The 13,011-nt window shown below is 36.4% G+C and overlaps 1 protein-coding gene across 4 annotated transcripts in view; it reads left to right on the plus strand.

Moving 5' to 3' along the window:
- pcnx1 (pecanex 1) overlaps positions 1 to 13,011 on the plus strand; it is a 171,304-nt gene that overhangs the window by 42,370 nt on the left and 115,923 nt on the right. For all 4 annotated transcript variants that reach the window (XM_039741440.1, XM_039741437.1, XM_039741438.1 and 1 more), the window contains exon 6: positions 2,694 to 4,430. In XM_039741440.1, coding sequence (XP_039597374.1) covers positions 2,694 to 4,430 — 1,737 coding nt within the window. The remainder of the gene's footprint in view (positions 1 to 2,693; positions 4,431 to 13,011) is intronic.

A 13,011-nucleotide genomic window follows, 5' to 3' on the forward strand; every position in this document is an offset into this window, starting at 1 on the left:
TCCTCAAAATTCTTAAAGTCATAGACTCTAAACCTGAAAAAGAAATCTTTTGAAGCAGTGATGCTTATGCTAATCAGTGCTCAACTCCCTCAACTTTTCCCTCATTAAATTATTTTACAATTATTATAATATATTTCCCTGGTGACACAGCATTTAAATTGTGTTGATATAACTGCTGAAGAGTATATATTGTTTCTTTGCAGCACTCATTACTTGAAGAGAAAATAAGCTGTTGTGAGAGTACATTAAAAAAATGATTAAAAGTTAGTGAAATTGTTTTGAAATTCTTAAACATATATGAGTGTTGAAAAATAAGATATTCCCTGATTTATCTGGTGGTCACATTAATATCTAAAATTTCAGATTTAAAATATTGTGAAAGAAAACATATTCTTAAAGAGGTTATAAAATATATTTGTAGGTACTAGCAGTGAAGTACAGTAGAACAATTTGTGTAACTGTGGAAATGACTGTTGCTGTTTGTAGATGTAGGACCTGTGGTATACCAGTGGGCCTTGGGGAAACCTTGAAATCACATGCTGCTGTTTTTGGAAAATGGTTCAAGTTCCTACAGGTTAATTAAACCTAGTTAAGCTCTAGCAGCATTTACAGTTTAATTATCAGTTTTATTCTTGTCCAGGGTTAAGCAAGTACATCTTTTCCCTTTAGAATTCTTGCTCTCCATAGGAGCAGTGGAGAAGCTAACAAACAGGAAGTGTCAAGTCTTAAAGTAATGCTTGGGGCAAATCTACAGTGAGCTCAGCTTGTTTGGTTTGATTAGAAAAAATGCTTCAGATTTTAAGGTTTTTAGTTTTTAGAAACATACATTCATGTTTATGCTAGAGTACATGGCATTTGATGTTTTGCTTTTATCTGTGGATAGAGAAAAAATAAGTCAAAAGCAGAAACTAGTCACAAGAACATTTGTAGCCTGTAAAACTACTTTGAAGATGAGTTTTTGAAAATCAGTTTAAAGAATTCTTGAGAATTTTTTTTTCTCACAATTTGAAAGGCTTTGCCTACACCTATTGCTTTTTTCCTCAAACGCCTCACTACCTGGGATCATTGTTTATTATTTATTTATTTCAGATGAATAGGGTTGAATTGTATACTGGTATGGACTGTTACCTAAAAACCCACATATTAAAAAGGTATGATAGTAGCATTTTGGAATTTTCAGTGCTGGAAGTAAATGGCAGTCTCCCCCTCTTCCTTCAGCCCTCGCTGTTCCAGTTTTGGAAAAATAGCTGTTTCATAAACTTCATGGAAAAAAAAAAAAACAAGCTTAAATGCCATAGGAACTTCATAGGGACACAACCCCAGTCCACCCTTACTTCGATGCAGTCTGGAGTTCATTGGGGATCCAGAAGATAACGTCTTATTTAGCTATACATGAAAAGGGCAGTCAGGGTGAAGCATTATAAAGCCTTGTTGCCATTGGTATAATGAAGCCTCAGTAGCATTTCCTGACGCAGTTCTTCTGAAAGTTCTTCGTGATAGTGTGTCAGAGTGAATATATGCAGCATTGTTCATAATGGCACTCATTTTTATTTTCATTCTCTCCTCCACCACTACTACTGTCAGCAATTCAGAAGGCATCCTATAACTGAGCCTGTCTTTTTCATTAGCTTGTTGATTCAGTGGTCTTCTTTTGAGGTGATGTTACCATCCCAGCACATAATGCTGGTCGTCAGAGTGTTGTAGAATAAGACTGTTAAGGTGTCATGTTAAAAAATGTAGTCGTCACTGCTTTCATAACACTGTTCTCTTGCAAGTAGACAGTTATAAGCCGAAGTTGGACTGACACACAGTAAAATGAAAACACATTAAATACTGCTAATAATAATCTAAAAGTATTTAAAACTGCATATCCGATGACAGGAGATCTAGCAGGAGAAGACATGCCAGAATTGTAGATTTTTAGCCCATTTTTAAAGGCCAAGAATGTTGGTTGGTGTGTTTCTCACATTGGAGTTCAATTAACCATAATTTTTTAGGCCAGTTTCCTAAAGGCTATATACCTACTATAGAGTTTTGTTTTACTCTTGACTATCAGAAGACTGTTGTCTTGAGATTTTGGAGTACTTTCTTGTTTATAAGAATAAGTAAAGTTTTATAAAGGATAGGAATTTAATTTCCCAGCCTTAGAGAAGATTTTTATATCATTTTGAAGTTGAAGTTTAGAGATCATCTGGAGTCTAGTGAAGAATTTTAAGAGTTCTAATGTATTAAGATCACACTTGTTAGCTCATTTTATGATCTTAAAGTTTTTCTCTTTGTTTTGGTGGTGTAAAATTTTCTGACACACCATCAGCAGCTATTATGGCACACTTTGATGCAGTTTTCTTGGGCAAAGTCAAGTTGTGAGATGAGTATGTCACTCCATCTTAGTTATTTTTGCCCAGGAATAATTTCCTTAAGTCAAAGCCAGTGGTGTTGAAGCCCTTCTTCTACACTGGAAATAAAACAAAAAAAAAAATATTTTATACCTCTGGCTTACCTCTTCATTTTCCTTGATTTTTTTTCCTCATAAGGGCAGTGGAATGGCCACGGTAATGACCGTTTACACTGAAGGGCCTTTTGTAAACAGAACGGAAAAAATATTTAAATGCACAAAGTGTTAATTGACAAGCTAAATGAAGTAACCAAGTAAGGAATAATTGCCTGATGTTTGTTTTTTTTTTTCTTTCTAGATATAATATCTGACCCAAGGATGTATGGCCTTGTCTCCAATGATTCTTTTGCCTCACTGCAACCATCAACATCTCTGGGACCTGCAGAGCTGTTTCGCGGTACTGTAGAACAGCATGATGATCCCAGTACACACCATGTAGATCAGTCTTTAAATGCTTGTGACACAGAAGCTGCTTCTATAGTCCCATTGCATTCACAGTCATATCGTAAAGAATCACGCCCACGGGGAGTTCCGCGCACTTCTAGCTCCGCAGGTTCAGCTTTTCCTGACCCCACTCTGCCTGACTTTGGTCACTATTCTCAGCCCCGAAGAGGTGGGCTAGATCCTGTTTGTGAGCTGGAGGCCTCAAAGCCATCTCTTCTGCCGGAGTACAGTTCAGAGGTTTACCATCTGGACTCCTGTCAGGTTGCTACTTCTGTTTCTAAAGGAATGCAATCTGGGGACTGCTGTAGACATCATCAGCCAGAATCATCTAAAAAGTTAACAAAATCTTCTTCTCGAGAAGCGTGCGAGTGCCGCTCTGACGGTTTCCATTTAGAACTTAATGGGCAGCGGAATGGCCAAAGCAAGGCTCTGAAAGGAGACTGCAGCGTTGACAGCCTTCGTAGCCTCAGTACACGCAGCAGTGGCTCAACCGAGAGCTACTGCAGTGGCACAGATCGTGATACGAACAGCACAGTCAGCAGCTTCCGCAGTGAACAGACTAGTTCAACACATGTGGAGAGCTTACTGTCTCTTTCGGGAGATGACAAGAGCAGAGAGTTAATGGACTGCAAAAATTTGGATATCATTGAAAGCAGGATTCAGGGTGATGGGGGCCACAGTCCAACCTGTAGAAACAGCTCCCAGGGTTTAAGTTCGCATCCCTCCGGAGAAGCTAATAAGAATCCTCATGCCAACGAGCTGAGTTCTAAGCAGCTGTCTTCTGAAAATCAGGAGGAAGGTTGCAATGAAGACTCTCACTCCAGGAAATCTAAAGAAAATAGGGGAAAGGTTGCTGGGTGTGAAAGGGAAAAAGAGGATGTTCGACCAAAGTCTGCTAACTTGATTCACCGGGCAGCTTCCTCTGGGAACAAAGGCAGTGGACGCAGACGAACTGGCAAAAAACGTGCAAGCAGTTTTGATGCCAGTAGGCATCGAGATTACATGTCTCTGAGGGGTATTGCTAAGCCTCGCAGTGCTGTTTTTGCACCTGAAGAGGAATCAAGTGACCAGAGTGACCTGAGCCGTACTTCCAGTTTACACTCGGCTCATCGTTTTAGTACAGACAGTTCCTCCAGTACCACCTCACACTCATGCCAGTCCCCTGAGGGCAGGTATCGTGCTTTGAAGGCTAAGTATGGGGCAAGTGGACGGCCACAGGGTAGAGTTAGAGATGCATCTGGGGGAGGTGCCTCTTCATCATCTTCTAAACAATTGGAAGGAAATGGCGCCCGCAGGCGATCATCCCGCCGCACCCCAAGCACTGGCAACATCAAAACTCATGCTCGGGTGCTTAGCCTGGATAGTGGCACTGCTGCTTGCCTTAATGACCCTAGCAAACTTGGGGCACCAGTTAGTACCAGGCCATTAACGACCTCCAAATCAGATTTGGAGGCCAAAGAGGGTGAGGTTCTAGATGAGCTGTCTCTGCTGGGACGGGCCTCACAGCTTGAGTCTGTCACCCGATCTCGAAATAGTCTCCCTAGTCAGGCGGCCTTTGCTGAGAATGAAGATTCTGGAGTGCCAGGCAGAGGTGAGTTTTTTCTTTTTTTCTTTGTTAATCATAATGTATTAATTTCATGTTATTTTATTGTAGTCTACTGCTATTTAGGAATTCTTTTGAAGGCATTTTATTTTTCATTATTTGGCAACACTGTTTCTCTGTTATAAATGCTGTTTTCTTTATAGCAGAAGTGTACATTAAATCTGGGTTCCAGTAGTAAATTAGAACATTATTTTACTTTTGCATTCCTACTGTGTTCATACCTAAAATGGAGTGCTGCACTATACATGGTAATAAAACTAACTTAGTTCTAGCCATTCAAGTCTGTGAGCAGCAGTAGCAAGCCACTTTCCTGGTCCTCTTTACAGTAAGGCAATGCATGAAAGCCTGTCATCTAGTAATCATACTGTATATAGCGCCTTCTACTAATATTAGCACCCTTGGTAAATTAAAAACAAAATGGGCGTTGTTTATCCACTTGATCTTTTGAACTTTCATTCAAAGCATTAACAAAAGTATATCCTTTAACTGAAGTGAAATAATTGAAAAGGGAAAAAGAAATTCTCATCATAAAAGTATTTTTCTCAGATATTGGCACCCCTAGAAAGTCATGAGTAATATCTTGTTAAAGTATATTGCCATTCATATTTTGTGCTACTTTTGAATGCTCTGAAATCACTGTTTTTTTTTGTTTTTTTAAATCCCACATCTTCTAACTCTCCGGTATGAGAAGACACCCACGTATGATATATTGTTTGACTCGTCCTGATTTCTGGTTATGGATGTCAAGCTTTTTGGAGTTCTTCCTTATTTTTGACCCACTAGTTGCAAAAATAGTAATTTTTTGTGCCAATTTTGTACCTTGTTTTGTGCAAGAAATTATACCCTTTATTATAAACCAAATGGTGTCTTCAACAGAAATGACCATCAGGACTTGAGGTTGTGTATGACACATCATCTGATCCAAGGGGTTCACCACCTAATGCAATACAAGTGGTCAAAGTTACTCCTTTTCACAAAACTTAAAAAAAAAAAAAAAGGGGGGATCATTAAATACAGGCATATGGAGTGCCATTTTATGTTATTTCAAGATTACTCATCACAAATATGATGATATTTCTGATTTATAATCCTTTACTAGAGCAGTGTTTCCCAACCTCTGTCCTTTATACCACCCATGGCTACAGGTTTTTGTTCCAACCAGATTCCTAATCAGTGACAACACTGATCTAATTTAATTAGCTGGTGGTATTTTTCTTGTATTGTACATTCAGAAAAGCACGGCAGCATGATTTTTACATTTATAAGACATTTAGAAATATTTCTGCTTTTGCTATAGATTTAAATGCTTAACTCTGTCTTGTTGATTTTATTATACTGTATCTTGCCCTTTCTCTGTGCAGTTTTCCCCTTCATTGTATCTTATTAATGACAATTAAAAATAAGCAGAGTAGACACGCTGGCAAACAACACTGAATAATCAAAGGCTGCAAGTACTTTAGTATCAGACCCACTAATTAGTAAATAATGAATTAATTAAACAATTAGAATACCTAGAAAGGTAGAATGAAAATCAAGATGAAAATATTGTTAAAAAGAAAAAAATACATTATTCCCATATAACTGCTTGGTACATTTTAATATATATTTATTTTAACAAACTTAGTTTTTTAATTTCTATATTGTTCCCAAAACACAGAACTTGGGAAATACCACATCACTTAATTAGCCCAGGAGTCCAATTAAAAACAGAAGCTGGTTGGAACAAATACCTGCAGCCACAGTGTGCCCCCAGGACCGAGGTTGGGAAACACTGAGCTAGAGAGCTAGTCCTGTATGGACTTTTATCAGAAAAATTACACATTTCTATTATATTACAATCAAAAATATTCAGACTTTAAATATTTAAATTAAAGAGCACATTTTATTATTTCAAGTATTTTATGCACCTATTCTTTTTATTTTTTACTTCTACCTTATGAAGTGAATAATTATATTTCTTATGAAGACCATAAAATTAGGTAGCTTGATGCTAATTCTGTCTTTTTGCATCTTTAAGTTTATCCAAGAGAATATAACACTTAAGTGACTATCTGGAGTATAAATACAAGGTGACACCTATGCTAAATTCTCTTGGAATTTGAAAGACCTGAGAACACTGTAATGATGTGCGACAAAAAGAAATGGATGAAAATGCATTTTTTCCACTATCTGGACAATAATCAATGTTCTTAAAACAATTGGACATGTTAAGAATTGGCCTGGAAGAGAGCATGTGTTCATACATAGTAAGGAGGAGTGGTTTTGGTGGCCAAAGAATCTCGGAAGAGTCACACCTAAACAGGTACTGATGTTAGTTGGGTTTTGTCTGGGCTTCAGATAATCCCCAAAATGATGATCAGATGCCACTTACTATATGTAACCACAGGTTGTTGGAGAGCGTTGTCAGAAAAAAGCCTCTTCTGTCATCAGACGAAAAAACTCAAGTACCTGCAGTTTGCTTGACGTTACTACCACTTTCATTGGGCTTGCGTTCTTTCATCAGAAAATACAAAAACAGAGCGTTAAGCAACAAAAAGAAGAGATGGCTTTGGCATAGGCACATATAGAAAAGTACATTATCCCTACTGTAAAGTATCCTAGTAGATTATTGATGTTGTGGAGCTGTTTTTCTCCCAAAGGTCCTGGACAACTTATTGGGATATATGATATCATGAACTACATCATCTATCAGCATATATTTAATCAGAACCTGACTGCTTCTGCCAGGAAGCTTACATTAAACCTTGGTTGTATCTTCCAGGAGAAGGGTGAGCCACAGCACATGCCCACATCATCACCAAAGTGGTTAATTGACCACAAAATCAAAGTTTAGCCATGCCCTGCCGTAAAGTATTGGAAAACCTATTGGATGAGCTGAAGAGAACACCGGACCTTAAAATCTGAAGAATCTGGAAAGATGCCGTTTTAAGGAATAGCCGTAAAACCCCCTGCCCATGTGTTCTCTAACCTAATTAAGCATTAGAGAAGAAGGCAGAGGGAGGCTGCACCAACTATTCAGTGAAGGGGCATTGATAATTATGGCACAAATATTTTTGAGAAAAATATTTTCTCTATGATGAGAATTTCTTTTTCTTTCAGTTGTTTTACTTAGATTAAAGATTTATTTTTTTGTTAAAATTGTGAATGAAAGCTCAAGAGGATAAACAATGAAGACTTTTTATTCAGAGCTCATTTTGCTTTTATTTAACAAGGATGTCAATATTAGTTGAGGGTAAACAAAAAAAACCTTGTTTTAATTCTTGTCTTGACATTGTAAGAAAGACAGGAAAGCAAATGCTTGTTTTACAATATTTAGTTTGAAATGTAACCAGGTGTTTGTTTATATCTGAAGAGACAATTAAATAATTGTAATGCACATAATATTTAGAATGTGGACTTTGGGTTAGTCATGCTTTAAAGAAATGAGCTCAAGATAAATGTTTATTTCATACTGTATAATTTTGTTTTGGGCCTGATTTGAAAATACATACATATGTGTTAATGTCTTTATTGATTAACAGTGTTTCTTTATGGTTTGTCTAGGCAGTCTTTATTTGCCTGTTAAGTTATTTATAACTTTCACCAGACCAGCTACAATTCTAACCATTTAAGAGTATCTTGCAACAAAAAAAAGTCTTAAATAACAGAGTATTTCAAATTGTTTTGAATTCTTCTTCAAGGCAGTTTTGGTTAATGTAATAGGATAGTGGAAAGGCAAATTAAATGCTGTATGATGTTAAATCCTATAGTGAACTTTTTAAAGAATGCATTATGAACAGAGAGGGATCTCAGACCTGATGTGCTGATTTTAATGCTGATGCTCTAATTATAAAGATCTGAAAAGCATATTACTGGAGTGTTGCAGCACATATTGGGTGGTCCAGATCTAATTATGCAATTTTCATTACGCTATAACTTATTACATTTATTACATAGAAAATCACCCGGAAAATCCCGGGCCATCGAGAAGTGTGCGAACTGATGACATGAAGAATTGTCTTTGCTGGCTACTGGAATCGCCCCCGCATAAATCAAAGTCATCCAGACAATCTTGATCTGCATAATTAGATCTGGACCACCCTGTAGTATATTAATTAGATCATGCCAGTAAGAATTTCACTGAACTGTGTACACACTGACCTGATAAACTTATAGAAACTTAGAAATCTTAACTATTAAATGCCTCCAAAAAACAAAGGTTTTCAGAGGATCCTATTTTCTTCCTTTCTTTGTTAGCATCAAAGTACTAATTTTATGAATTCAGTTTATTATAAATATTTATGGGGTTATTAGAAGTTTATTGTCACATGTACAGGATATTGTTTAACGCATTGCTACTTGAGGGAAGGGAGCTGCATTCACTAAGTGAGGTAAATCACTCTTGCACCCCAGTCTCATGAAAGGTTTCAGTAATCATACACAAAGACAGTGAATAAATGAAATAACCTAACTCAAATAATTTATTCAGACAACTGCTTAGAAGGGAGAATGTTTACTCCCCCCTGACTCGTTAAATAGTTTTGTGCAGCTGAATTTCACAATTTCATTGGTGCCTTCGGTTTGAAGCTTAACTGAGTTGTAGACTTGTGAAAAAGATGATAATGTCGAACAAGTTAACTTCCAACTTTTATACCATAGTGGACTTCACCCAGAATTTTTATGTATTTTATTAGCAGCCGTTCTTTGCTCAGAAAAATGTTTTATCTTGTTGGTGTTTTTCCAAGAGAAGTAGCACTCCTAGAGAGATTAACCATTAATTATCTTTTAAGGAGTCTGCTACCAGTATAACCTGTTTCCAGAAGATGAGAATTTGTTTGCATTTCTAAAGTATCTGCTACACTGCAAATAATGAAATCTAAGCAAGTGAAAAGTTTTTATGTCAAGTCCTTAAATCTTGTTTTATATACACTGTATTTTGACTAATCATACAGGGTGGTCCAGATCTGATTATGCTGATCCAGATCGTCTGGATGACTTTGATTTATGCGGGGACAATTCCAGTTTGGAGCAAAAACAATTCCTCATGTTGTCAGTTTGCACACTTCTTGATGGTCCGGGATTTTTCGGGTGATTTTCTATGTAATAAACTTAGTAAGTTATAGCGTAATGAAAATTGCATAATTAGATCTGGACCACCCTATATATTTCTATACAGAATTATTTCACTTATTTTAGGAAATCTTGTCAAGTAAAATTTAGCTTTAATTGCTTGATATAAAAACTTTTCACTTACTTAGATTTCATTTATTTGAGTGTAATGTGCTAATGTCTCAACAGAGGTATCCAGTGAGCAGGTAGAATCTGCAAGCTTTTTCATTTGACAATTCCTGACAGGATTACATAGACTCTATGTGTTGGTTAACACATAAGAGTTAGTGCTGTATAGGATTACAGGAGATGATTAATATAAATGAGATTGACATGAGGATAAGAGTCTGAATTTGTAAAAGATGTGACTTGGGAGTTGCGTGGCTTTCCCTATATAGATGGGAGATGGGTTATGTAATTCTGCAATGTATGTGTGGTGATAAAAATCCACAGACAAGACCGATCAAATAAACCCCAAAAATGTTATATTCGAATTAATTTTATGTGATTTTCATGTTGCAACTTGTTTTTATTCACCTATTTTTTAAGTGGATGAATATGTAGAAGCTATCTGAATATGTAGAAGCTATCACTAACGTAATTTGTTACCGTCTTCAATCAGTGTGGACTATTCTTTCCATGTTTCACCTAATGTAACTAAAGGTGTGTGTGGCTTTGAAATAAGCCCTATCACAGGTAAGCCAGCAGACCCTGCTGCTTTTAAACCCCAGTGTCCTTTGTACACCTTGCATCTTTGCCATTTCAGGGGGTACACTGCTGGGAGAGAGAGGTGGCACAGTACATGTCTCACAATGGTCAGTTCATGGTTGGTTTTCTTGCCAAAATGATGTATTTTCCAACATTATGAAGTAATGTGTCATTATAAAACAAACTGTACACCTCTTTGCTTGTTTAAACATCAAGTTAAAATACTGGATATAGTCATGCTTCAGTCTAGGGTAAATTTGTATTTTGACATTTAATGTGTAGCTATGTTGTGTCACTGTTAACTAAAAGTCTGTAACGTTCAGTAAAATATGTAATAAAATTATTTTTTATATTATTTCCATTACTAAACAATTTTAAAACAATTGCTGACTTACACAGTATCAGGAACAGAAACCAGGACCTGTCTGTACTTGGGTCATTCAAGGCAGTACATCTGTGCTACATTGTTTAAATTTATAAATAACAAGATTAGCATCAATGATAAGTTCAATTGATAGAAGCAAGGTCGGAATGAATCTTTGGCAAGTGCAGAAGAGAAAAGATCGGCACATTGGTACCATGGCATTGATTTCAAAATACTACCAAAGCATTACTAGTCTTTCTAATTGCTATTACTGCTTGAAATGACTTTTAAAATCTATTATTCACATCTGACTGACTGTAAAGCCCCATTTTTTTTTCTTGATAGTAATAGATACCTTTTTGTATGAAATCTTCAGTTTCTTGGCAGTCTGTCACATGGAATACTCATCATTCTGCAAAAAACAAAGTGCTGACATTTTTCTTGAGAAGGCTGTTTCATTTTGGCCATTTTTGAATCCAGAAATGAACTTTATTAATACCAGTACCTTGTAACCCAAGTGAGCAAAATAAGGGTTTCAGCAGTTCTAAAGGTTTCTCTAATAACTTACATTTACAATGACTAATTAAGGGTAAAGTAGGGAGTTTATCATTAGGACATTGAGAAGATTTGGCTTATGAAAATGGAACTTTGACATCATATATGAATAATAAATGAAAAATCAGTTGTTTCAAGCTGTAATGTCCATTATACACACTAGGAATATCTTGGCTGTATTTTTGAATCGGCTTGATGGTTTCCTGGTAAAAGGTATCAGTTTCTGTCAAAAACACAGAATTTTCTGTATGTTGTCTTTTTATTAAAATGGACACTCCTTGTGTGAGTGAGAACAGTGAGCGAACTTGTGTTTAACACTGCAGCTCACAGTTTTAATTAGAAAAGAATCTGTAAAGAATAAAAATGACCTTTCTTGCCTAGTAAACAGGCTCGTTAGCTTAATAGCCAAATTTGTCTATTTTAAATGTAAATAAATGTATTTCTCTTGATAAAATATGAATAGCTAAAAACTGTCATCTGCAGTTTAGTTGTGTAAGCACCAAGGTGTTAATACTTTAATATAGAGCATAAGACTTTTGGACATCTGTTTATGTAAAGATTTTAATATAAAGATATTTTAGAAGGGTAAAAAGATACGTAAATTGATACAGAATTCAACCAGTTCTAGTAACAGGAAATCAGTGCATGGCCACACTTCTACGTTATAAGCAGAGCAACATACAGTGGTGTGAAAAACTATTTGCCCCCTTCCTGATTTCTTATTCTTTTGCACGTTTGTAACACAAAATGTTTCTGATCAAATGTAAGCTACAGATAAGGAATAATGACATTTTTAAACATTTGTCAAGTGAGGCTCTCAGGTGGCATAAAGAATACATTAATTGATCTCTGAGGTTATTAGTTAAAGGTCCTCTGGGGTGTTCTTGAAAATATAAATACAGGTAAAATTCTGTTACAACGAATATCTTTACAATGAAATTTTCATTACAACGAAGTATTTTTATGGTCCGACAGTTTCCCCATATGACACACATCTATAGATATCTCATTACTACGAAATACATTCAGCAGATACTTTCATTACAACAAAGTACCCAAAAGACCTTGAAATGTCTGAATGAATCATTCACAGAGCAGTTAGTTCTGTGGTTGCAGCTCGGTTGTGCACAACGATCCCCAAACAGAAACATTGTTTTTGTTTTCAGTGATACCTTTTGCTTATTGCTCGTCAACATTTGAAAAACCTCTCTGAAAAACCCATTAGAATCATCCATTAGAATTTAACTCGTTGTCTCCCTCCTATAGAAATGGTAGACACGAAATAGAGGAAATAAAGGAAAAATACGTTGCCAGTGAATTCGGAATTTTGCCATTGACATTGTCAACATTTTTGAAAGACCGAGCAAAAAAAAAGAAGAAAAATCTTGGCTTGCAAACGTATGTGAACTGCTGCATTTGAAGACGTCCAAAAAGCTGTTTTCATGTGGTTCAGTGATGCTTGTTCAAGAAACATTCCTATTAATGTGGCACTCATTCAAGAAAATGTGAAGTTTCTAAACTCTCTTGGGCACCCTGAAGTGTGATCACCACGTCTGTGAAAGACTGTTTATCTGTTGCCGGGGCAACAGCAGGCTCACAGCTGTGCTGCCGCTTGCCGCCAAACAGAAAAGATCTCGATGGGTCATGCAAGGAATATTGTAAATGCAGGGAACAGGATTACTTGGCCACTAACCTGGTCATGACCCTGCCTGACTGCTGTATCTGTTTATAGGAGAGTGGTAGATCATGCTACAATAAATAACCGTGCTGTTCCTATTTCAAGCTGAATAAAGCTGGTTTTACTAAAGTACTGGGGCTCAGACTCGTGTTTTTGGGTGTAAGACAGGGACTTAT

This window comes from Polypterus senegalus, chromosome 18 (genome assembly GCF_016835505.1).
Source record: "Polypterus senegalus isolate Bchr_013 chromosome 18, ASM1683550v1, whole genome shotgun sequence".
Taxonomy (NCBI): domain Eukaryota; kingdom Metazoa; phylum Chordata; class Cladistia; order Polypteriformes; family Polypteridae; genus Polypterus; species Polypterus senegalus.